This window comes from Rutilus rutilus, assembly GCF_951802725.1.
Source record: "Rutilus rutilus genome assembly, chromosome: 23".
Classification (NCBI taxonomy): domain Eukaryota; kingdom Metazoa; phylum Chordata; class Actinopteri; order Cypriniformes; family Leuciscidae; genus Rutilus; species Rutilus rutilus.
The window spans coordinates 15232689-15260023 of record NC_140233.1 but is presented as its reverse complement, the minus strand read 5'-3'; the positions used below and the strand labels follow the sequence as shown (position 1 = coordinate 15260023).

Below are 27335 nucleotides of genomic sequence, written 5' to 3'. Positions count from 1 at the left end.
GTGTAAACACTGAGATTTTTCCATAAACCATCTCGCGCAAACATTTGACCTGCCGGTTGGGTTCGAGTACCACATTAGTGACTGCTACTCTGACACATTTGCATGATGTAGTAGTGGTTATGTAATTTCAATAAAAGAACAGACAAGTGCACTCAGACTGTTTTCTAACAGTTATATAACACTAATGAGGCAAATTCTGTGGGAAACCCAAAGCTGATTGGAAGAGATTTAGCCGCTTTTAACCAGATTTTCAAACTGGAGAAGGGACATCTGGAGTTAATGGTTACAGTGCATCAACAACAGATAACGTCAAGACCGATTGTTTGTATTACAAAAGCCTTGACTTAATTAAATTGTTGGCTAATGCTTGTAAGGATTCCTCTCATTGTTGCATGCAATGATACAGGCGACTTCTTGACTTGGCTTTTGTTTCTCAGTGATGAATATCTTGGAATCAATTTAAACAGTTTAATTGTAAATTTGTGCAGGGTTTCAACCCTCCAATCTGCACAAAAGTCTGAAATTACACTAATTGTAATGTAATAAATATGACAAATCAAATATTGGGATCAGTGAAGGTGTCAGACTTGCATTATGAGAGATCACATAGGATTAAACTTATTCTCACAAAAAGTCGCAATAATTACAGAATCTTAATTTTGGGGTGAACTACTACTGTAGCGATAAGATGACAGGGCAGGTTGCATTTTTTAAGCTGCAAATGAATAGAACATGACATGTAGTCCACGTTAAGTCAGCTGTGATTTAAAACAGATGTTTAGTTACTCTGCCAATCAATGACTTTTTCACCGTGGGACACAGAGTGTATATTGTACAGAGTAGAACAAATCATTTTAATTTCTGAATTTCTTCTCTATTCCATTTGATTGAAAGGAAACCTTGGCCACTGCTGCACAACAGCTCAAAATATCTCAAAATAAAGCATTTAAAGGGGTGGTATAATGCCCTTTTCACAAGATGTAAAATAAGTCTCTGATGTCCCCAGAGTGTGTATGTGAAGTTTTAGCTCAAAATACCCAACAGATATTTTTTATATAGCATGTTAAAATTGTCACTTTTTGAGGGTGAGCAAAAACGCACCGTTTTTGTGTCCGTCCCTTTAAATGCAAATGAGCTGCTGCTTCCGGCACAGAGGGCGGAGCTTCAACAGCTTGTGTCCTTTTACCTCACACAGACATGCACTGAACATTTAAAAAACTTTAGCATTTTATGTTCAAACCGGAGTCAGACAATGATGGAGAGACTCAAGAGGTGACAACGTAGAATGCAACAGGACATTTCTAAATGGTTAGTTGATGAATTTATCTAGCTTATGTGTAGTTATCTACTCATTGATTAGCATATTCTGTTATGATAATCTATAAATCGCGTTGCCGGGGGAGGGGTTTATGTAAATTTTAGGGTTGGTGATGTCACTAACCCGGGAGGAATGTCTGTAGTCCCTACCAGCCGTTTGTTGTAGTCCTTAAAAAGCGATTTCTTTAAAAGAAAATATCTCCCTTTGCTTTGAACTTTGAGCGTTGTAACTTTGCAGATGTTGTTTATGCTCAAACAGCAACATTACACACTAACTAAAGTTAGAAAAGTGAAATCATAATCAACCACCCCTTTAAAGCTTTTGTAAACCGGACAGCTAGATTTTTGAAAATGTCAGAAAACTCAAAGTTGCTGTAGCCACGCCCACTGTTAAATTTCATTGGTCCAGAATGTGTATTTATATTTTGCTTAATGGCGAAATGTATATCCCAACACAAGCAGTAAAAGAAAACTTCAGAGAGTGAAAACACTGATAATACATATTTATATACATACACATTTATACAAATTCAGAACACCCATACCCGTGTCTTTTGTCTGATTTGATCATCTCTTGTTTTCTTTTTAATTGTTTTGTCTTTGTTTGTTTTTTGTGGACTATCCATCTTTTATTGTAATTTTAATACACGAAGACAATAGGCCACAAATGCAACATAAAAAAATCCACTTTGAGAGAGAGAGACACACAATGATATCCATGTTTATGAGAGTACATAAAACCAGCAATGAGCTCTCAGAAACTGGTTATCAGGATATGATAGGAAGATATTTGGGAGCCTACAATGTCCTGTCTAAGAGCTGCTAGAAAACAACTATAGTCTCAGTAAGCGAGAACTGTACTTTCTTGCGCAAACCCCTCGATGACTCCTTCATGAGCACTGCAAACTGTTTTCATATTTATTTTATGTCTATTCCATGTAGCAGCTGTTAATTGGAATTAAAGGACATATAGAACCTGATTTTTTTCCACCGACTTGGCGTCAGGTGTGACAAATAGACATCACTATCTATAAATGTTTACATCATGCTCTTGAAGGTGCCCTATAGGTTTTCGGTAAAGGGGAAGGGTCATCCAATGAAGTATAACCAGTGCAAGACGCTACCTAAACGCAGAATAGATCGAGGGTCCAATAGTCTTAATACTGAGTGCAGTTAAATTAGCATAACACTTTTTTAATTGTTTAACGACAGTTTGGCATTCAGTTATGTTTATATAGCACCACCCATTGATCAGGTTAACATTCTAAATTAGTTTTTTTTTACTCAACCATGATGACATATCAAGAGAACGAAATTAAAATTGCATTCACGACTCAACTAACACTGCATATTTTCAATGCTGCACCAGTATTAAGACTACAGACTGTTACGGACTCTTTGAGGGCTCCGGTTTAGTTCAGGTGAGAGGTGAGGGCAGAGAGACAGTGGAGGAAGCTGGAGGGTTCGATCAGGGCCAGTTAGGTTCTGGAGGTCCAGTGCAGGGTCCAAGGATCCTAACTGCAGCTCCACACTGACTCACCATCCCAGGCTCCCACTAAAACCCAAAAAGAATGACAAGCTTGTGAATCAAATCATATGCAACACGGTTTGATACCAGTAGAGTTTTCATTTGAAATATTTTATAACTTTAGTGTGAATATTGATTATGTTCATTGCAAATAAGCTGCCTGATATTTGTAATATCAAATAATATTTCAATAAACAATATTTACAAAATACAAATACATACAAAATAATAATATTTTTTTGTTCAGGTCAGGGGAATGATTACTTTTGCATTTTTTATTGCATTGTTTTTTAAAAATAATGAATTGTATTAAATTAACACTTTTTTATTATTATTTCTCCATCACATCAGAAGCCCATTTCCGCTATATAATTTTGGTATTTTTCCGTTTTGGTAAAAAGTCGAATTTATACATAATTATGCGACAAAAAAGTCGAAATTGAGATACTAGGTTATAATTATCTCATAATTATGAGATACACTTTCAAAATTATGAGATGTCAATTATGAACGGAAATTTTCTTTATCTCAATTTCAACATTTTACAGAATTTCGACTTGTTTTAAATGTTTTTCTTCAGTTTCAAATTTTTTGTCAATAGTTTTTGTCATAATTTTGACTTAGTATCTCAACTTTTTATGAGATGTCATAATTATGAATGGAATTATATCATAATATATAACTGTTTATTTCAATTTCAACGTTTTGTCAGAATTTCGATTTTTTTTGTCATTTTCAACTTTTGTCAATAGTTTTTGACATAATTTTGACTTAGTATCTCAACTTTTTATGCTGTTAGTAAGATTATACCAAAGAATATTTTGTTGTTGTTGCGGAAATAGCCTGTCCATAATTATAAGCCATAACAAAAGTTTTTTGATTGACTTATGGACACCTAGAAAATTATAAAAGTACTCTTAAGCCGCTTTTCCACTGTCGGGCCAAACCGTTCTCATTGTTTAACAGTTCCATTTCTTGCCGATCCGGCCCAGCCGGAGTTTTTTGGAATGTAATACAAATGCGTCAGTCATTGAGTTGGTAACGTTAGAGTGTACAGATGATATGAGATGTAAATAGCGACCGCGTTATGGAGGATAATTTTATTATTAACTTGTTTACTTTTATCAAATCGTGATTGGCCAGCTACAGAGAAACTGGCAGTCTGGACAATTGACCAATCCTGAGTGGCGATGTCACTTCAGAATTCCAGGCCGAGAAAGGTTTGTAATCTTGCAGTGCTGTCCCAGGCTCAAGTGGAAATATAACTGGAACTGTTCCTTACCGTTCTTAGAATCGTTCGGAAAAGCGGCTTAAGTAGGTCTGACATGACATAATTCAATTCAAATCTTTACAGGATGCATAAAAAAATACATTATATCACTTTATATAATGTTACCTGTGAAAATGTGTGTGTCGTCACTGACGGTGGGTCCTGGGTAACTGGTGTGATGAGATGTGTGCTGAGTTGATTCTGTAAGTAAAGGGTTTTGGGGTGGTTGTACGGGATAATCAGGTGGCCAGTGTAGAGCTCCTGTGCACTGTAGCTCTCCGCCCAGTTCTTATCTACAGAGCAGAGAGACTGTCACCACCACAGAACTAAGGATTGTGGGAAACAGATAGTCTGTTCTCATGCGTCTGCAAACTTTAGCTTGCTGGGGCTGATATTGTTCAGTGCAAGCACATCATTTCTATCAGCACGGTGCTTTGAAAAGACATATTTCGGCATGCAAACACATGCTTTTTAGACATGACGAGACAAGACATTACCCCAAAACCCTAAGATTTCATGTAGTTTAATTTCATTATATTATTGTGACAGTTTTTTGTTGTTGCTTTTATGGCTGGGCTCTAAAAAAGGAACCATTACGTTGTCTCTTAATGTGATTTTAGTTTATTTGTTGATAACCTCCCTCATTCTGGGTCATACCTAACTTCCAGAGAACATTAGTTCAGTTAAATACTGATAAAGAGTAATGAGCAGTCCTCATTTATTTAGTTGATGTCTCTGTAAACTGACAGCAAACTGGCATGTGCAGTAATCTCCTCTAGCTAGACCAACTCAAATTAATATGATATTTAATAATGCCTGCAGGGATTTCAATAATTAAAACTCACTCAAACACAGTGCTGTTCAAAGGCACTTCTTGTCAGTTAATAGTTAAGGGTTGGTTGTGTCAGCTAAAAACTGTACATACATACATAAACGACACCCGAAACGCGCACAGAAATCCGCTTCACAGACAGATTTGAGTTCTCTTTTGTGTCTTACCGTGCTAGAACGGACAGAAACATACAAAATTATGTCAAAATGTCATATTTGGCAAGTATCCTTGTAAGTCTTAAATTATTTAAAACGTGTCAAAACAATGTAAAGAAAATCGAATGTGTCAGATCCGCGTCGTGTCATTAATGTTAATCAAACAACAGAAGACAAAGATTAAATCACTGCTCTTGACTGAATAACTTTTCTAGCTTTAATAAGGATTCATCTATATTTAATTTATACAGTAAAGTCTATGCAGTCATATTTTACATTTGATTACTTTATTTAATTTCTGAATATTACTGTTAAATCTTAAAGCACTGTTTATTTCATTTGTGTCTTTGTTTGATTCTATTAATTTGTGCTATTGCTTGTAATTTGTACATTTGTTCTTATTACTGACTGTTTACTTGTCTTTAAACAATTTTTAAACTTTATATAAGGTAGGCTAGTAGTTTTTGTTGTGGTATAAAAATTTGAATCGAGAATTGTGAAATTTCACTGGTAAAAAGTTGGTCATCATAACCTTATTTGTTATGGATTATATGGGTCAAAATGTATGTCAGTAGCAGTATTGGTGAAACTGGCCTTCATATAAAAAGATGCCATTAAAAGTTATTTAAATGTACCATCTTTATGTTGTCTCTACATTAATTTGGAGATTCGCAGTGAAATTATGTATTACAATGTAAAAAATATATTATACATTTTAATGTTAGATGCGATTAATTACAGAAAAATGTTGCAATATGCGGATTGGTGCTCAAGAAACATTTCTTCTCATTATCAATGTTTAAAACAGTTTTTTTTTTTTTCAGGATTCTTTGATGAATATAAAGTTAAAAAGAACAGTATTAATTTGAAATGTCTTTACTGTCATTTTAGATCAATTTAATGCATCCTTGCTGAATACATTTCAGAATTTATGAATATTTCCAGATCATAGATTCTCAATGTGGTCTCAAACCTCACTGTGTACAGGTATGTACATTATTTCATATTTGTAAAAAAACATATTTAACTTTGTACTGGACATTTTCTTACCAGTTTATATACAGAAATTTTTTTTTGTATTTTGTATTTGTTTAATTTTATTGACTTTGTAACCCCTGATAATTAAAAAAAAGTGCTTAGCATGCTTAACAATTGTTTTGTTTTTTGTTTTTGGGAGGAAGAGGGGGAATTGAATCTGGTGAGGGCAAAGAGAGTGTGGAAACTTCATAGTCTTAATGCACCATCTGGGATTATGTTTAACCACAAAACCATACATAGAGATAACAGGCTTAAAAAGGGAGGGGAAAAAACAAAACCAGAGGGAATGAGATTTGTAGACTATTTCATAGCAGTGCAATTATAAATAAGTTATGTAGGTTTTATATCAAAACAAATGACCTTTGAGATATTAAAAAAGGGCTCAAATATTTGCTAATAAAAAAACTTCCCACTGGAAACCTAAGAAGCATGTTTGCACTGCTATGACATGGTCAATAATCTCAAACAGGCACAGCGAGACAGGCAGGGTTTGATGTCACATGGGGAGGAACAGGGCAGCTGAGATTGGCTTTTACATGTCCATCAAAGAAATGCTCACCCTTCTAAAACAAAATGGCTGCCAGTGAGGCTATGCCCAAATGCCCTCCTCATCATCCTATTGGTTAAGAGATGGCAGGGTTTTAGCCAAGTGCAGCATGGGAAAAAAGATCAGGTTAGTATGCGAATATATTCAAGTAGAAGTGACCCGTAAGCGCAGACGCAGGATCAGCTTTCATCGTATTTGATGTTATTATTGTAGGTTGAGGTTTAAGGGAAACTGATCCTGGATCTGCGCTTAGGGGCGATTTCTACAGTCATGAATAAGAATAAAATCCATAGGGTTGAGAAGTTATGATCAATATGAAGGCAGTAAAAAGGAAATGATGGCGTCTGCGTTGGAGATGAGGGCAGCTCCAATTCAATCACGATAACGCGACTGCAATGGAAATGGACAATGGAGCGTCCGTTTCCAACTCAGTTTCTAATATTAATATTTTATTAACATGTATGAAACTGCCCACACCTCCAATTTGTCTTTCTTTGGCTTGCTGTTAAGATTAAGCTCCTATGAATATGAGATAAGCAAAATACAGCAAAGGTACAACTATTTCATATTCAGCCATTTTGAATTTCCACTGAAGAAAAAAAGAAGCAGATGACAGGAGTACACCATTTTATTAAAGGAAGAGTTCACCCTAAAATGAATATTTTGTCATCATTTTCTCATGTTGTTATATGGGTTTGGAATGTCGTGAAGGTGAGTAAATGATGACAGGATTTTCATTTCGAGGTGACCTGTCCCTTTAACACTTTTCTGATGTTTGTAGAGGACCGGATTGTGACCTGATCGGGTGATTTTGGAGGCTTGTGGTTGGTCTGGTCAGGTGGCGTTTTCAAGTAGCCATCGTCGTAATTATTCGCCATGAGCTTCATACGATTCTGTGTCTAGGAGAAAAGAGGAGGCACAGATGTAAGGAAAGAAAGGGGGGTAGAAACGGATGAAAGCGAAAGGTTAGGGGGGTTGATTAGGGGTCAAGAATATATCAGTTAAAACAAGCACATCAATAGACCTTGTTTGCATTCAGAAACCCACCAGTCAAAACAAAGATGTATTTTGTCTAGGCCTTTTAAGTTGAGCAAACAAACAACTTGACCTTGAGGACAAACAGATACGCTTTGAGCCTTGTGACGCAGTCCGTACCTGCTGTTTGAGTTGCTGCACCAAACGATCTTTCTCCCTCCGCAGCTGAGCCACTTCCTCTTGTGTCTTCTTTTTTTTGGATGAAGACAGCTCAAGCAAGGCTATGTTAGCATCTTTCTCACTTATGGCTGCCAGCAGAGCCTCCTGTCTGTGAATTACAATTGCTTAAAGTTATACACATATTTTTTTGTTAACTAAATTAAAAACATATCTATCTATATACCTGGCTGAAATGATTAGAAGTCGAAGCCTAATGTCAAACAGCACTTTACGAAAGCACTGTGGAAATGCTCTTCAAAGCAACTGATCACATTGACAATGACCAGGTGGCTTGCTAAACTCAACAGAGCAGGTTAAAAGGAGGTTTGCTTTCACAAGTACAAAACATCTCCGTGGAAAATGGATTTTGTCAAAATGAATGTGCGTAATTGTCTGAGAAAGACAGAAATAGCTTGTTTATTCTCAGTTTTTCTATAGATTCCCAGGAGCACGGCTGAAGTATGAAGACAGAAATAGCAAGCAGAACAAACCACGTGCAGAATGAATCATCCTCTGCATTTATGATGGTATGAAAAACATATACTCACTCAAATTTTACAGCCTAGTTTTCTGTCATGATGTTTATCTCTGTTTACTCTGTATTAATTGATTTATATTATTAACACTACAGTTTGCCAAAGTGACACCAAAATGAAGTCTGATGAAAAAGATGGTTATTTAATGATTTAAATATCTGATCTGGAAAGAAATTTAGATCCTCTTAAGTTCATTGCATAACACAAATGTATCTCCTGCATGAAAGGCAGAGGAAGATTCTTTAAATCTTTACAATATGCTGTTTGTTGCTGTTCCTGCATATTATATTGTACGTTGATGCATGACTAAGAGGGACTCGAACGCATGAGTAGATTAAGTTTAAAGTTTCAATTAGCGAATAAATAATGAAGATTATGATTGCAACTAAGTTATCATTTTGATAACCAATAGGTCAAATTCCACAGTATCAAATCAATACAACACTCATTTTTATTGTAGATGGTCTAACATCCAATACAGGTTCTTTATTATCATTGATGGTCCTATGAAGAACCTTTAACATCCATGGAACCTTTCCATAGCACAAAAGGTTCTTTTAGTGGAAAATAGCACTTTAAATTATTAATTAGAAATTACAGTGCTATGCATAAGTTTAGACACCCATGCTAAAGTTGACTAAAAAGAGGAATAAAAAATCACCTTTTGGAAATTGAACTTAATGCCTTAATTAAAAAAATTTGGAAAAATCCAACCTTTAAGGACACCAATTTTCTTTGTGCATGAATAATGTATCGTAAATAAATAAATGTTCTTCCTTAAAATACAGGGTGCATAAGTTTGGACACCCCTATGTTAAATTCCCATAGAGGCAGGCAGATTTTTTTTTTTTTTTTTTTTTTTAGGATACTATGCATCCTGATAAAGTTCCCTTGGCCTTTGGAATTAAAATAGCCCCACATCATCACATAGCCTTCACCATACCTAGAGATTGGCATGGGGTACTTTCCATAAGATCATCTCTCAATGCAAATCAAACTAGCTATTAGGCTAACTGAAATAAAACCATGCCAATCTCTAGGTATGGTGAAGGCTATGTGATGATGTGGGGCTATTTTAATTCCAAAGGCCAAGGGAACTTTATCAGGATGCATAGTATCCTAAAAAATAAAATAAAATAAAAACTTAAAAATAAAAATCTGCCTGCCTCTATGGGAATTTAACATAGGGGTGTACTAACTTATGCACCCTGTATTTTAAGGAAGAACATTTATTTATTTACGATACATTATTCATTCACAAAGAAAATTGGTGTCCTTAAAGGTTGGATTTTTCCTAATTTTTTTAATTAAGGCATTAAGTTCAATTTCCAAAAGATGATTTTTTATTCCTCTTTTTAGTCAACTTTAGCATGGGTGTCTAAACTTATGCATAGCACTGTATTTTCTTTACACTAAGAAAAAATGGTTCACTGAAAGGTTCTTTGGGGAACCTAAAATGTTTCATCACTTTTGGAACCTTTACTTTTAGAAGTGCTATAAGACTACAAGCGAGTGAGTCAACTAAACTAGATACGGTGTAAATAAGAGTTATATATTGCTTTCTAGACAGCTTTATGGATTATAATGGAATAACTCTGTGCACGGACAGTCAGTGAGCTCACACTGTGCTTAGATAAATGAAACTATGTAAACTAGCATTGGTCGTAAAGTTGGTCGTTTAATCACTGTCTTGATGTACTGATGTATAAAACAGGATAAAGTCATTAAGGAACTGTTTGTTTTGGATGTGTAACCTACGTAAAAGAATATGGCCTGCAGGTTCCCCATGCAAAATGAGTGTTGTAATTTCACAATATGTTCACAAACCCTCTTCGTTCTTTCAGTCTTTCAGTGCAAGCACCGTTATGGCAAGATGTAAAAAGAAAGTTGGTAACGTACTTCATCTCCAGCACTTCCTCCAGATGTCGCCTCCTCTCTGCCCTCAGTGTGGTCAGATGAGCTTCTTTCTCAGCCAGAGACTGTTGGGTGGATGACATCTTGGCCTTCATGGACTCAAGCTCCAGCTTCACCTTCTCCATCGCTCCAAGTAACTCTTCCATCTTTTTAAGAAATCAACAAAAGGTAACTCGTTCATTATTGTTTATTCTGTACTTCACAGACTGTGAAGTCTGATGCAGTCCCTGTTGTAACCGATGTTTGGGAAATGTTTGCAGGCGAAATCCAATCATTTCAATAGGAATCCATGCAATTAGGAATGTTGCGTGAGGGCGATTCATATTTCAATTAAATTCACTGTTCTTTATATAGTGCTTTTCATAATACATATTGTTTCAAAGCAGCTTTACAGAAAATGCATGTTTCTACATTACAATTTAGTGTAATCTGAGATCACGCATTACGCAAATTCGCGTAAGAAAATGTTGCTTGGTTTGAAAGTGACTTCTTTGTGACTTTTTCGTTAATGTGACCGCACCTTAACTAACATATGACCAAATGCAAAAAACATTAAGCATTGACTGATCCTGAAACTGATCCTAAATGTTTTGATTTGAATTCAGCTAATCTCTACTAGAATATCCTGGTAAATCGGGCTTTTGGTGGTATTAAATGTTTTCTAGATGGTCCATAAGCTAGTGGGACAGAGTTTGACTTGGTTGAACATCTTGGTTAAGCTTGTTTGTGCTGGTAGACTACATTAGACCTGCAAGAAACTGGCTACCATGTTCCAAAAACTAGCTTGACCAACTTAACCTGGTATGAGCTGGTTTCTCCAATAAGGGAATACAGAATGTATGGATGTAAATCCCACTTTTTTGGTTTTCTTATCCTGATAAAATATTTTAGAGCTTGGCATAACTTGAAAAATGTGTATTCATTATAAAAATGCCCATGAAGTTTCAAGATGTTATTAATATACATGACTTTTCAAGGTCTTGAAATCACACTTTAATAAAATCTGGCTTCCTCAATTAAGAAATATCTCTCTCTCACACACACACTGTTTTCATGGTAAAACACTCTCAGAGAAGTTCATCCCCTTAAAAGCACCATCTCCACATACACATGCAGATAGACGTCTTTGAGAACTGCGTCACGACTCGCTGCTATTTTGAGCATCTTGTGTCAAGAGCATTTTTAAGATGGCTAAAAATTGTTTTTAAAGAAATAGTCAACTAGTTATTCACGTTACACATTTACTAGTCAATTCTGAGCATTTGTAATTTTTCTAGTAAGCACTGTAGTGTTGACCTGTTTCTCCTGGTGGGTTCGTGCGGCCTCCTCCTGTGCCAGAACCATCTCCCTCTCGGCAGTCATTTGAACGCTCTCTCTGAGAGCCTCCTCCAGCTCCTCGATGCGCTCTGCCTTCTGCCGCAGGGACTCCTGGGGTAGACAAGGCTCAGCTCATCATAAGCACACCAGCAGAGTTTGACAGTGTTGGAAATATACAGGGATCTGTCAAAACAAAGGAGCTTATGCCAAAGCTGTCATAACTATCCCTCTGTACGTCTCACCTGCTGTGGGCCATCGTTGACATTTCTGCCCTTCCCTGGTGGCTCCTTGTGTTTGACAGAGGACTTCTTACTCTGCTCTTTCATTTGCCTGAAACATAAACATTAAGTGGTTGTGAGAGGAACTCTCTGGGGTTTAATAGTAAAATGAAGAGTTTAAGAGTTTTGGGGCAGAGGGGTTTATAACACTAACTATCTATAGCTCTTAAAAAGAGCTGGTTTATTATCGATCAATAAATATCACCAAGCCTGATCACATGTATAATAACTTCCTTGTACTATTCATAAAGCTAAAACAGTGATTATATGGAGGAGTAAAATACATTCCCTTGCTTTTTTTGCACTTAAAGGCACACTATGCAGTTTCCGTTTTTCTCAAACAGTGACCCCTAGAGTTGCTGTGGAGTACTTCTATTTGACGTTACTGTCGTAAATACCGCTCACACAGAGCCGTCTCTGCACTCTTCCGACCGCACTTTCTTCGTTTTCTTCGTCGACTCTGCCATGATTCACGCCTGAAATGCATGCTAGTTAGTGATGGGTCGTTCGCGAATGAGCCGGATCTAAGAGCCGGCTCTTGTAGGTGAACGACGGGAGCCGGTTCGCATATCTGAAGAGCCGACTCTATTTTTAAAAATATAGCCTATAGAAATTAAATCATTATGTAGGCTATGAAATAATAAATGATTTGAATTGTATTTAAAATAATTGACTAATTCAAAAACCAACAAAAACATAATTATATAGGCCTAAAGGCGCACACACATTTGTTTCGACTGTCTGATCATCAGCCTCACATTCTGTTCCTGTCAATCATACACGCGATGTTGTCAACCAATTAAACTGCATGAGGGAGGGCCGAGCTAACTCACACACACACGCACACACTAGAGATGCGGATAAACCGCGGATCGGGCGGATGACGTGACAAAAAAAATATATTTTAATTAAATTCGGGCGGGTGGCGGTTGAACCAGTCAAATGAAAAAAGTTTGCCACTAAGCAAACCTGCAAACTATGAGCCCAGCTGTCAGTACTATTGGAGGAGGGCTAAACGTCTCGTAGATGAGACTGCCTGGGTTATTTTGTTATTTTGTTTCGATATTAGTTATATTTTTAAACAGCCAATCGTACCACTCATGGAATAGGCATTTAAAAGATAGACAGATTATGGTCTGATATTACTCAGAAATGACATCGGGCAATTGCAGCGCAAGATGTTCAGAAGAACGCAAGAGCTACAAGCTCAATAACATCCACATAAAAAATAAAAAGGTAAGAAAAATAGTCAGTCATAACTTTGCCCATTAATTAGATGTGCAAGGCAAGCAGACACGTTTTGGGGTTGTTATGGACAATTAAAAATGTGAATATTCACGTTGCACAGTTGTGCGGTGGACTTTCAGCGAGTTAAAACTTATATTTTTTAAAGAGCCGTTTGTGAGTCAAAAAGAGCCAGCTCTTTTCAGTGAGCTGAGTCAAACGAGCCGGCTCACGAAAAAGAGCCGGAATGCCCATCACTAATGCTAGTGTCTTCCATAGAGGCTGCTTCATATGTTGTTGATGTACGTGACGTCGTGCCGTAAAGAAAGTCGTGATTCTCGCGAGATTTGGCGGGGCGCCACCTCTCAAACCTGCATTGCTGGTTTTGCCAGCGGCGTCCACCCCCCCCCCCCGGCTTTGCTATTAGGATGATTCACCCTACGAGTTCGTTTACCATCTAAATGATTTCGAAGCTGTTATATTAAGGTACAAATCTTGCATAGTGTGCCTTTAAAACCTCATGAAATCGCTTGATGAACGCAACTTTCCATGGGACATATTGAATGGCTCATGATTTTATTTGAAAATGGCAAAAGGCTTTATTTATGTCAACTATGATCTATGATTTGCTACTTTCTAGTTCATTTTAGAGATCATGTGATTGGAAATTAGGGATACACAATATATCGGTAACATCGGTTATCAGATTTTTTCAGAAAAAATGTATCTGATATTTAATGATCAGATATTTAATTTGTTTCATGCTCATTTTCATTATGTTTATATTTAGATTTTAAATTTAAATAAAATTTTTAATTATTAATTTAATAACACTTTTAAATGTAATCTTTAGCAAATCTCAAAATGAATATACATTTTTCATACTGCAAGTTATAATTTTTGGATTCCCAAATTCACTTGTAGCATTTAAAATGACTGATTTTAGTTTTTAGTGTTTTATTTTTTTTTTATTTAGACAAAATAGTATTGAATTTATCGGTTGTCAGTCATAACATGAAAATAATGATCGGCCAAAATTGTAAGATAGGTGCATCCCAAGAAAAAAACAATCTGTACATTTTCAATTCGTATGTCTAAAAGCTATTTTTGTCATTTTTAAATTTTAAGGGTTCACTAGCAGTTGACTTTTATTTCATGGGGTCTTTAACAGGTTTAAACTTTAATTCTTGAGGACTTAGTCCATTTATGTGTGTGGAAGTACACATGTATCTACTAACCTGGAAGCCACACTAGGTACACATTTCCAGGTGAAAAAGTGAAAAAGAGGGAGACAAAAAGCAGAAAAAAATACTTGATCAGTGCTTCAACACACAACTCAAAGGGGGGAAAGAAGCCCAGTCAAAACATCAGCCTCGTCAAACGCAGACACGGAAAACGTTTTGACGGTGATGCTTAAACACGACAGCAAAAATGGACAAAGACGTAACATGTTTTGACTGCTACACCAATGAAAAAAAGATAATCGCATTTAAAAAAGAAGTGAGAGCAAGTCATGGTGAGCAGGGGAAATAGACTGACCTCTCCAGCTCACTGATTTTTCTGTCCTTGTCGTTCTTCTCGTTCTCCATCTGACGCAGGATGTCTAATAGACGATCGACTTCAGCCTGGGCTTTGGCGGAGTCCTCTCTGTGTCTGGCCACATCAGCCTCGAGTGAAGAAATCCGCTCAGATATCTCTGTGTTGGCCTGTGCATTGGCCGCGGCACTCTGGACCTAATAGATGAATGTGATATAAACACACCCACAACTTACACAAACTCAAATATAATAGTCTGTGCTTACTCTCTCATTTGTTTTTCCTTTGTAGTTTACAATGGCTTCGTTTCAATTCGCATACTTGTTCTATGCACTGTGTTCCTATATTTTCTACCAAAGTATTTCCTTGACCTTTCCAGTTTTTAATAAGTTTTAGATTGCTGGGTGGAATTTCATTTAAGTATATAATGTACCAATCTTTTGAATAAACAGATTTAAAGGGATAGTTCACCCGAAAATGAAAATCCTGTCATTATTTACTCACCCTAATGTCATTCCAAACCTTTATGCCTTAATTTCTTCTGCAGAACACAAATGAAGATATTTTGAAGTTGAAAACCAAACCGTTTTGGTTCCCATTGACTTCCATTGTTTGTGTCCATACAATTTCATGGGAACTGAAGCTGTTTGATTTTCAACTAAACAAGGGTGAGCATTTTCATTTTTGGGTTGAATCCCTTTAAATGATTATATCTGTTTAAACGTTTTCAGTATATGTTTACTCTACAATTTTTCTCAACAATATCTGGCCACATTTTACTAATTTATTTTATTTTACTAATTTCCCTGACCTTTTAAAGACTTATCCATGCCGGGAAATCGCATTTGTAAAAAGTATCCCATTTAAAGAACTTTTTTTTTACTAACATAATATTGTAATCTTTTAGCAATCTTTTACAAGTGGATAGTATGCAAATATTAAGGTCCAGCAAATTAGGACGCTCTCGCTCACCTTCTTCAGTTGGTTCTCGAGCTTAGTGCATTCCTCCCTCCTCTGCTCAAGGGCGATCTCCAGGCTTTTCAGTTTGGAGTCTTTCTTCAGGCCAGATGAGGCCAGTGACGATGCATGCTCTTTGAGGTCCAGCAGAGAAGTCTGAAACCAAACTTAGCATTGAGGTATACAAGGTGTACAACTTACACTTTTAGTATACATGTACCTTTAGAAGCTCATGGCATGATAGGCACTCAACCTGTCACATAGGATACATGCTTTGGAACTTGTAAGTATGTTTCGAGGTTGACCACCTTACTTATATGAGCAGATTTCTCTTTTTAAAATCTCTATAAAATTTTATTGCACATAATAGAGAAATCAGGACTGACCTTATTTCATAATAAAAATTTCTTAATCAGTAATTTGTATTGTTTTTGAGTAAAAAACAAACAAACTAAAAATCCTTAAAACAACATAGCAGGGTTATTATTGTTAACTAAGACTAAACATATTAAAAACAATTTAAATATTGAAATATAAATATAACGTGAAAAACGTAAACAAAAATTAGACTTGTTGCCTTGGCAACTTACTGAAATAAGTTTAAGTTGAAACACTAAAATTACTTACTGGATATAAATAAAAACTAAAACAGAACTAAAATAAAAAGTAAAAAAAAAGATAAACATAAATAGTCAAATTTAAAAAAAAAAGCACATACAATTACTAAAAATGTGACTAAAATTAAAATGAAAACTTCAAGCTCAAAATTCAAAATATTAATAAAAACTAAAAGTAATCCAAAAAATGTTGTTGCATTGCAACAGATTTACTTGAGATGCAAAAATTGTGACAAAACTTGTTTCAGAAAATATCTTGAGTTTTATTTGTGTTTTATTTGTTTATTATTAAATAGCAAAATTGCATGATATTAAAACTTGCTTTCAGAGAATAGATCTTGAATTAAGTTTCTTTTTCTCAACCTCATTGGCCAATAATATTTTCTCACTTTAAGCATAAACTTCACTTTATTTTGTTATAATCTATTTGCCAGTGGGGTAAGAAAAATAAACTTATTTTCATAGAATATCTTGAATAAAGTTTTAGTATCTTAAGCAATTTTGCTCTAAAGTAAATTTAACCTAAAATATTTCTACATGACAAAAGATAAATTACATTGTTTTGTGTGGTGTTTTGTGCCCAATTCAAAGGTGCATGTTATTCTACAACAAAAAATATATCATAATCATGTAATGTGCTTTTAATGGCATTTCTTGTCCTCTTTCAGGACTGGTTGTTGATCTCTAACCTCTCGGTCTGACAGATCTCCCTGCAGAATGCTGACTTTCTCCTTTAACTCCCTCAGCTCTTTTTTACTGCTGTCCAGCTCCTCTGCTTTCTCGCGTTCCTCGCGGTCACGTTGCTCCTTCAGACGCTCAATAATACGTTCCTGTTCAGAAGTGGACACATTAACACAGCGCCAAGAATACAGCATATACAACGAACATGAAATGTTTATAACTAAGCACAGATGTTCCGACTCCAGATTACGACCGCGCCGATGCCATTTGGACGTGCACCAACGTTTTGTCCTGTAGTCTGGTGGAGTGTTATAGCGTCCTCTAGAGGTGATCCTCACCTTCTCAGCCAGTGAGTCCTCCAGTGTAGTGAGGGCTGTGTCTGTATTAGACGTGTCTGTCTGTAGAGACTTCACCCTCTCTCTAAGGCTGCTCATCTGCTTCTCTTTATCCCTCAACTGCTCCTGCAGGTTTTCAATCTGAAACACAGGAGTTTTATATACATCCACATTTTTACTGTAGTGAATTTGCAACATTTTCCAAGAGTATTTTTTAATAGTATTTCCTGCATTTGAAGGAAAAGCTATTAGTTGAGCCACTGGCACAGCTTACCCCAAAAGCATCTGACACACTTTACCCCACAGCTATTTGGGAAAAATACTTCATTAAGTAATTCATGGTCAAAGTATAAAAAATGTTCACTTACATGTATGATACATGTTTTTAGACCTGGATCATTTTGACATGAAATTAAAAATGCATGATGTGCTCAAACAAACATCTGCAATGGTAATCTATAATTTGTTTATGCTAAAATACTATGAATACAGATATTGTTGTAATTAACCCTATATTAATTTACTATGGTTTTACAGTAGTGATAACTGTAATGCAATAACAGTAGCAATAACTGTGCTATTTTGGTGGACATTATTGTTAAATCATGGTATTTTGGAAGTAATCTCTATCAGTTTAATAGTATAATTGTATATTAGGTTCTCGTAGATGTATTTTTTTAATGTATGACAGCATGTACTGTATGATTTTGTAACTTCAGTATTTTTTAGCATAGTGGATTGGTGACACGTTCTTTTTTATTTTTTTTATCATTTTTCTTTCAACTTTAAATCAGATTTTCTAGTGATCTTTATTCATTAGTTCAACAGTATAAATTAGGGATGCACCGATATGAAAATTTTGCCCTATACCGATAACCGATAATTCTTTATATTTGAAAGCCGATAACCGATATTGCCGGATAAATCTAAATCCAAATTTTTATATAATTTTTAAGAGCCTGATTACAAAAACAAAAGTCTCACCATGTCCCAAGCACACAATTATAATGTTTTCATTATAATTTTATGTAGCATATATGACAGACTTGCTTACCGTATTTTCCTTTTCAAAGTAATTCCAATCTTATTTCAAGCCATTCAAAACCATCATGTCGAACAGTGCGCATCTGAAGGGAATAATCCATTATTTATCAGCTTTAATATATCATCTACATTTTCTTATCAGGCCGATAACGATAACATTAAAAATTAACATATATATCGTCCGATACCGATATGGTGGCCGATATATCGTGCATCCCTAGTATTAATTGTTCATTTGTTTTGTATGTTTGGCATGTACGACATTTGTAACTTAATTTTTTTTTAAGCGTAGTGGATTGGTGACCCGTTTCTGACACATGCAATAAGAGAACATTTCGTTCATTGTTATCAACGGTTTCCTGTAATGAAAAGTAAAATAAATAAAAGACTCTTTGCAATGGTGAATCTAGCCCTCACTTTTTTCTGAAGGACGTTGACTTTACGCTCCTTCACATCCAGCATGTCCTTCAGATCATGGATTTCTCCGTTGAGCGTGCTCTTTTCTTCAGACATTTCCTGGATTTGCTTACTCTTTTTGTTTAACGTGGTCTCCTTCTCCTCCAGACGCAACCTCAGAGCATCCACCTGCAAAACAGTTGTGCGCAGCGGTCAGAGAACCTGACGGTGTGATGGGTGAAGACTAACCACTGGTGTGCTCTACTACCTCTGTCTGGAGAATAGCAGCACGTTGTTCTTTGGCAGTCAGAGACTCTTTGAGCACTTCAATATGCTGTTTGCTGTCAGAGAACTGGTTAGTAAGGGTTTCCAGCTTGGTCTGCAAACCGAGGAGCTGGGTGTCCTTCCTGGAAAGGTCTTGCTTAACTTGGTCCATCTACAAAAAATAATTTTCAACATTTGTTATTCATATGTGGGCTAATCCTGATGTGCTCTTCTAAAGCAGAGCATGCAGTACCTTGTTCTTCATGAACTTGGTGTGGTTGCGGTAGACCTCCATCTGCTTGGCCTCCTCCTGCCGTTCTTCACAGCTGAGCATGCTACTGGATCGAAGCATCATGACCTGGTCCTCCAGCTCCCTGAGACCCCGCTCTAGAGAACTGATCTGAGACTCCTAAAACATGCGTCATAGGTTTGATGTCAATAATGTCAACCAATCACAAATGTGCCAAATTTGAATGAGCTACTTGGAATATAGTTTGCTACTTGGAGTATAGCAACTATAATAGTTGCATGGTTTACTTTAATGCTACTTTTCTGTTGTGCCATTTTTGGTCACCATTTACTTTCATTATATGAAACGTACATCCTGCCTAACATCATATACAGACGAAAGAAAATCATACAGGTCTGAGGGTGAGTAAATAATGATAGAATTAACAATTTTTTTACTGAACTACTCTTGTGAAAAAGTGCTCTTATTGTACTGATTGTGCACTAAAAAAAGTATGTTTTTTTTAAACTGTATTTGCAGATAATATAAAATTATTGAAATAAAAGGCCACTTAAGTGTACACAGAGTTTTTGTACACTGTTAAAAAGTGCACTTTGTAATAATGTCAAATTAAAGGTATTAATGTCAAGTCATTTTAAAGCATTTAAACCATTTGTACACTTATTTTGATGTGTTGACTGACATAGTAAAGCACATGTAAATTATTTGATTATAATTGTAACTGTATTGTTATGCAATATTTAATTTAACATCTAAATGTACTTATTTGCAACTATATCATTACATATTTAAATACATTACATAAAAGTTTCAATAGAAAGGACTATTTGTCAATACATTCAGCAGTACATTTGAACCATATTTCAATTTAACTATATTTGTAATTATGAAATTACATATAAAGATGTACTTAACTCCTACTTAAGTGGATCAAAAAAGCAATCTAAAGTTCACTTAAGTTAAAGCTAATTGCACTTAATTTTTCATTAAATTGCAATTAAGTGTCCAAATACATTAAATTCAGTTCACACTTAAATATATTCTTTTAAAGTATATTATTTCTCTTTTTAAAAGTATGATACAGAGTACTTCCTTTTCACAAAGGTTTTAAGCTTAATAATAGTATAGTAGAAAATATTGTTTGATATTTTATATCAGTTTGTATGTGTTTTTAATGCACTGATAGTCAAAAGTAAAATGTGGTTCCTGCCATCGTACAGTATGTAAACAGATTAACACATTAATTAAAATAGGAGCTAAAGTACTACCTTCATCTCAATTACAGTCTGAAGAGCTTTGGTTTTCGTAGTCTCTGGCGTCCCCTCGAGGCGGCGATGCAGCTCCTGCAATTAAAGACACGGTTGGCACTTCCTTCACACCAGTGCCAGAAATAGAGCTCTCAGATATGTCATCATACCTTGAGGGAGAGCAGCACTGTTTAGTTTTGGCTGAATTTTCCATCACATTGCAGGAGCTGTACTCTATTATAAGTACAAATAGGGTCTCCTGCTATCTAGTTGTATTAAGTATCCTACTTGTTTGTGCTTTGAGGAGAATAGCTGCCGTCATTATTTGACTGAATGTTGTATAATGGTGCATGAAGAGAGAATAGTCTTTCTGCTTTAAATCCCTGTATTGCCTGAAAATACTAAAAATGTATTTTCCCCTTTTTCTTTTTGAGCACATGTACAGTAAAAGGAGGTGCTTAACCTTCAGTAAATGTTGGTTGTCAACGTCAGGATGTCATACTAAATATTGTACAAGCTGTTCAAACTATATAATGTCAAAAAACAGTTTAAAAACGAATTTATTTAGTTAAAATAAACATACATTAACATATAAATATCATCTTATATCAAATTATTATCTAAAATAAATAAAAAAACACAACACTACACCAAAGTGAGTATTGGTTGCAATTAACAGTAATACATGTGTGTATATATAAATGAAAGAAAATAATTTGTTTAATAATTTTTCTTATAATAACTTGGGTAATATGGTTGAGTGGTAAGCTAAAAATGTTTTAATAATGTGAATATAAAATATTATATTAAAGTTATGACTTAATGTCAAATGACATAAAAATAAGTAAAATAATTATGTTTTTAAACAATTACATTATTTAAAAAAAAAAAATTGCCATATGTAACCGTTTTTAAAATATCATTTTCATATTTTGTCATTTTGTATTTTTAACTCGAGTTACTACACACCTCTCTCAAAGCCACTAGCTCTTTGTCACGCTGTTCTAGAAGGTTCTCCAGGTGGTGCGCGTGCATCTCAGCATCTGCGAGGCGTCGGGTGCGCTCATGGTCCTCTTCACTGGCTTTAGCCGAGGGTCCCTTGCTGTGCAACATCTCCAGGAGCTTTTTGACTGAGTCATCACGGGCAGCTAGCGTCTGCCGCTGGGTCTCCATGCGAACCTCCATCTCCTCCAAGGTACGGCGGAGCAAGAACAGCTCTCGAGCCTGCCTCTCCTGCTCCTCGCTGGGCTCGCAGGCCAGCGGCTCCCCGGGTGGCTGGAGGAGCTGGTTCAAGTCGCGCTGGATACGCAGCTCGGCCTGCAGCGCCTGCACGGTTGTCTGCAGGTGCTGTGATGGACACGAGAATCATTTACTCACAATTCATTCAAAAATATTTAAAAACAGAAATAATTTAGAGACATTGGCTGTTTATAGATTTTGGAACTGATATAACAGCCAAGAAATCGAGGTTATCGGCTTCACGTCATAGCTTATCAGCTATTATCATATTATTTATAAAAGCATCCCACAGAAACCATCTCTTTATGCATCAGTGAATACAGTTCAATCTATAGTATCATCTTTCATATAAGCTGTAACATGAGTAATTACTAAGAACAGTTAAGATGTAAACATCTCATTTGTAACTACTACTGTCTACATCTTGAATTGGTAAAAACTGCTCAGATGGAGCAATATTTAGTGCATATTCTCCTGACATGTTGCACTCGGTTGCTCATGTGGATGATGAAGGTTTTAGTGACATCCAGCTCTTTTCCATGCAATTACAATTAATAGAGACTGGGGTTTTCAGGCTTCAAAGCATCATAAAGGTATCATAAAAGACGTTCTTATCAGTGTTGTCATTGTTAACTACTTATGTGGAATATAGAAATATTTTTGAAGCTTAAACCTGTAGTTCCAATTCACTGACCGTCTACGGCCCTGTTTACACCTGGTATTAAGATGAGTTTTGGTTGATCGGATAACAAGTGGATGACGCTAAGTACAGGTCCAAACAGGGTCTAAAACGTTTTGAGCTTGTCCACTTTCGACCACTTCCAGAGGTAGTCGAAAACGCATTCAACCGGCTTGCTTTCGTAGTGTAATCGGTCGAATGTATTTGAACAGCCACAAAAGACGCCTACTAAGCTAACGGGTAAACATTATGGGAAGCACGCTAACCAGACAGGATTTAAACTTTGTCACCTGAAGACCCAAGTTTGGTTTGAAAATGAAAAACATACTAAGCACAATGTTCTCTCACCATTCCTGATTTCTAACACACACTCACCGCGTTTACCCATCCATATCCTCAACTTTAAGAAATCAGGAGAGAAGTGGTTGAAAGTGGACAAAAGAGATGGATTAAAACACCAGGTGTAAATGGGAATGTGTCTCCTTCGTCTACTTGTGATCCGATCGACCAAAACGCATCTTAATACCAGGTGTAGGGCCTAAAGAGCAACCAGTACAATTCTTCAAACTTTCCTTTTGTGTTACACAGAAGAAAGCAAGTCGCATAGGTTTCGAACAACAAGTGTGTCAATTTTCATTTTGGGGTGATCTACGAGTTTAAGAAGATATTTATCTACAAACCATCATGCACTTGTCCTCAACACTAGTGGTAAAGGTGGCAAGGAAAAATGAGTGTATGCTAATTTTGTCGTCTCTTATACTCTTCTTTACTCCAAATTCATCCATGTAGATGCAACTACTATGTTGAAAACTTGATGGCAGCCAAAAGGCAACTAAACCGCAGTAATTATACATTTTCTTAATCATACACAACTGTGCCATAATTAATGGTACGATCTCATTAAGCCCAACAGGCACAAAACGAATTGCCAAGAATCACCAAATAACACATACTAAGAGTCAGAGCGCTCTGATGATTCGTGTGTTAGTTTCAATCTCAAGCGAATGGTGTGAGGAGCGTGATAATGCTGATTATGCTAGTGAATAACCAAGCTGTCATTAGCTTAGTGCTGTACGCCCCATCGTCTGGGAATCTGTCATGACAGTCATGTTGCAGTGAATCATGGTTTGAAGCTAATCATTCAAATAAAGGGAGTGTTTAAAACGCAACATAGATGGAGGACTATGCCACTGTCACTGCTACCAAAACCCGTCTTAATATCTCAATGTACATTTAAAAGGACCAAAGAATATCTGAAAACAGATTTTCATTCTTAATTAGCTCAGACGTATTGCTCATCGAGCATATTGTGGCTTGCAGGAATCAGGCTGTGCAGTGAGCCGCACGCAGCAGGACCAGGATGTCCATTTCAGGATTGGCCATTAGCGTCACCTCACAGCGGAGGTAGACTTTTCCTTCTCGTTTGAAGATGAGCTGGATCTTTAATCACTCAATTCTCAGTCACTCCTATAAATCTATGAAAATGCATTGATGCGATAAAAACGTGTCTATAAATAGCTGGTCTTAACTAGTTTAAGCTTGTCAGTTCTACCTGACACATGCATTTCAGGGCAGTGTTTGGAATGGAAAACTATTGCACTGATTACTGAATACTGAGGAGTATATACTGTACACTGCTTGCTGTTTTAAAGATAGCATGCACGACAATACGCATTATGAAGATGAACATTTTAAACAGTAGCATGCTACGCTGTTGTCACGTTAAGCTAGTGATGTCCTGTTCAAATAAAAATCTCCAAATTATGCATGTTTTTTGGTTAACAAAAAATAATAATCTTGAATAATTAATCAAAAAGATGAAAAAACATATATGATATTACAGATATTACGCTATCAAGCACAGTGTGCTCTGTATAATGCATATTTTGGCAAATATAGGGAGTCACGGGGTATTCTGTGCATACTAAAACATGCATACTATATGCACAGTATGCTTATTAAATACTACAGAAATAGTATGGGTATAGTGATAGTATATATGTGTGTGTGCTGAGATGTTGAATAAGTTGTGTCCCAAAGGTTGTATTTATTTTACAGTTTATACAGTTATTTTAGTATTATTTACCTGTGTGTGTATATAATATATATGTGCATATATAGTATTTATTAATATTTTATATTAGTTTTTATTTTCATATTTTGTTTTCATACAAAACTACACTTTTATAGATATACAGTGCCTTTTAGTACTGATCCAAGATACTAATTTAAATCTAGATTCCTTTAACCACATGCTTCAATCCAGAAAACAATAAATGATCACTTAGACTTAAAAAACAAGCATATCCTGCCAGATGTACCCACCTGTGTCTCATCTTGCACTGCGCGGTACTGCTCCTTCCACACTACAATTTTGGACGCCTCGTCTTTGCGCAGCGCACGTTCCTTCTTCAGCTCCGGGCTCCAGAAGCTTTTGATGGAGCTCATGGACGAGCTGAGCTTGCTCTCCTTCACCTCGATCTCCTTCCGAAGGAGCTCGTTCTCCCTCAGCACCTCCTTGAGCTGGGCCTGGAGCTCCATGATGGTGTTGTCCCTCGCCTGACGTAGGGAGTGAGGAACGGTTGAAGCTGCATGGATCTCCCCTCCAAAGCCCATAGAGTCGGTCGACACTGCCGGCACCATGGCCATGTCAGGTGTGCTGCCTGTGACCGTTCCCCGGACCCCGTAGGGAATGCTGCCTCCAAAGCGTCCCGTCGCTACTCCGCTCTTAGGGAGGTCAGGGGAGGTGCCGATTGCGACCTCGTTGTCGCTCATGTACATCGGCCCTGACGTGGCGTAGGCGGCATTGAGAGATTGAATGTTCTCCATGGACAACGTCTTGCCTCCAGAGCCGCCCGGGCCTCCGCCGCTGCCCCCCATGCTGTTGGTGCGACGGTGGCCCATGCGAGGTGACCGAGGCAGTCGTGGTGAGCGGCCCGAGTTCCCCTGGTTGTTTCTACCCCCGCCGTGATTACTGTCCATTTTGCTCACCGAGCGTGAACTTCCGTACATTTTGGTAAATTTACCCACCAAAAGAAATCTTTTTTGAGGAAATGTGCTACTAGGCAGGCCAGGTCATCTTCATCTCATGTATGACGAATGTGATCTGTCAAGCAAATGCTGGTCTTCAGTGTATTTCAAATGGAGGCCTGTAAAATGAAATAAAAAGGCAAACCCCTCAAAACACACAAAATTATATTATATAATTATGTTATCTGTACCACAAAACATAGATCAAATTGGGGCAAAAATGACCCAGACATTTCAAATGTGGGGGTAATCCTCAAATATTTTCAATTGTAATTGTATCTAGAGTTTGATATTGATACTGAGTATTTCCATAATTGTATTCTAGGCCTATATTAGGATGGGTGTAATGCTTACAAAACCCAAACCCAAAGTGACCTGTAGCTGGCATATATCTGTACTCTCTGTCTCAGAGGCTAGTTTTGCAGTGGTTGTTGATTAAAAACATTCAAATCACTGAGATCTATAATCTAATAGTGTTAGTGTCTATTGTGCTATGATATATTGTGCATTATTTATAGCTACTGATTTGCTTTAGGTACTCATATAGACATGATTATAGCTAATTGTTCACATTGAGACGTATAAACATGAGACATGTTTAAAAATGCCCTCTAAAATGTACAAAAAAAAAATCAATTCCAGACAGGAAATAAAGCTACATTTTTTACAGTGGTTTCAACAAACAACACGAGCTTTTCCCCCACAACACTTCTACGTTAACATTACTGTTGTTCATATCATTATTATTATACTATATCTTAATAAAAATCTGAATCGTGCTATGTACAATTACTCTCATATACAAAAATAATTCACTAGCTATGTAATAATAATGCATCTCCCATTTACACACCGAATGAGTGAATCGAAGGAAAGGTGGGGTTTTAATGTAGGCTCACACTCCAAGGTTATCAAACATTTAATGTCAACAGCTATAACAACAATATAATGGGATACTCAGCTAATGATTTATACTCTAAACACATATTCAATGTCCATCGCTGTCGATTCAATAATGTTGTTCTATTCTATTTAGGTGAAGGCTTCTCACAGCGTTGACAAACCAACCAGAAGCGTCGGCATTTCCACACATCACCGTCAATGAGACTTGCAAATGCGCAAAATTACAGACTACAATTCTAATACAATTTAGATTACGGATATACTAAACCTAATGTTCCGTAAAATCCAGTCTTGCAATCACTCAGCCACAATCCTGAGCATCCTCCCTCAATGTCCTTCTTCTCCACCATTGCATGGCTTAACACATTTGCCTCCTCTTTTGTTAGTAATAGCTGTCCAGCAAATGCGACAGTAAATGAGAGGCGCTATTTGAATATCAATATATGTAGATATTAAATAACCGTAACCATATACGAGCATTCACTATTTTATAATAAACCACAATAGGTTTTTTTTTTTCTCTCCAAAAATCTATTTACCTTGAATGGCTGGTCTATTTCATCCGAAATGTAACGACCGTCTGTCCAAGAGATGTGTGATATAGAGGAAGCGGCCTATTTTTCTTTGTATTGCTTTATGATTTTATTATTTGCAGACATACACCAGCATCTTCCCAGAGCTGGAGGACTTCAGTGACGTAACGCCTACGCTGCGCGCTCACAACACTCGACTCTGAAATGCCAACGCCATGCTACGAAGGTCATTTTATAAAAATAAATAAAAATAGAAATATATATATTTATAAGTATATAAAACTAAATATGACATTCAATTGCCAATATTTACTGTGGTGTACATTTTTCAGAATTATAATATCAAATATTTAATATATAGCCTATGCATATTTAGGCCTATTTGGAAATATATTAAATATTTATATTTTTAACAAATATTTTTAATTTCTTTATTTTGTCATTTGGACAAAATATCTAGGTCTACTGTTCATT

At 36.4% G+C, this 27335-nt stretch overlaps 1 protein-coding gene across 6 annotated transcripts; it reads right to left on the bottom strand.

The window, feature by feature from the left end:
* Positions 1–1804: 1804 nt before the first annotated feature.
* erc1a (ELKS/RAB6-interacting/CAST family member 1a) lies at positions 1805–27027 on the bottom strand. Of its 6 annotated transcripts, none has more exons than XM_084397861.1 (19): positions 26868–27027; positions 24721–25544; positions 21447–21824; positions 20499–20573; positions 19234–19389; positions 18985–19152; positions 18738–18905; positions 17280–17417; positions 16950–17090; positions 15659–15799; positions 14690–14883; positions 14389–14400; positions 11891–11978; positions 11628–11759; positions 10317–10477; positions 7843–7990; positions 7485–7586; positions 4242–4408; positions 1805–2872 (listed from the first exon to the last, which is right to left on the bottom strand). In XM_084397861.1, exons 2-18 carry the CDS (start codon positions 25405–25407, stop codon positions 4355–4357), a joined length of 2943 nt encoding a protein of 980 aa, XP_084253987.1. In that variant the 5' UTR covers positions 25408–25544; positions 26868–27027; the 3' UTR covers positions 1805–2872; positions 4242–4354. The 6 variants fall into 6 exon arrangements, with proteins under 6 accessions (XP_084253987.1, XP_084253986.1, XP_084253984.1 ...); XM_084397860.1 differs by lacking the exon at positions 26868–27027 and adding an exon at positions 6700–6756 and having other exon boundaries at positions 24721–25526; XM_084397858.1 differs by lacking the exon at positions 26868–27027 and having other exon boundaries at positions 7485–7580; positions 24721–25526.
* Positions 27028–27335: the final 308 nt, after the last annotated feature.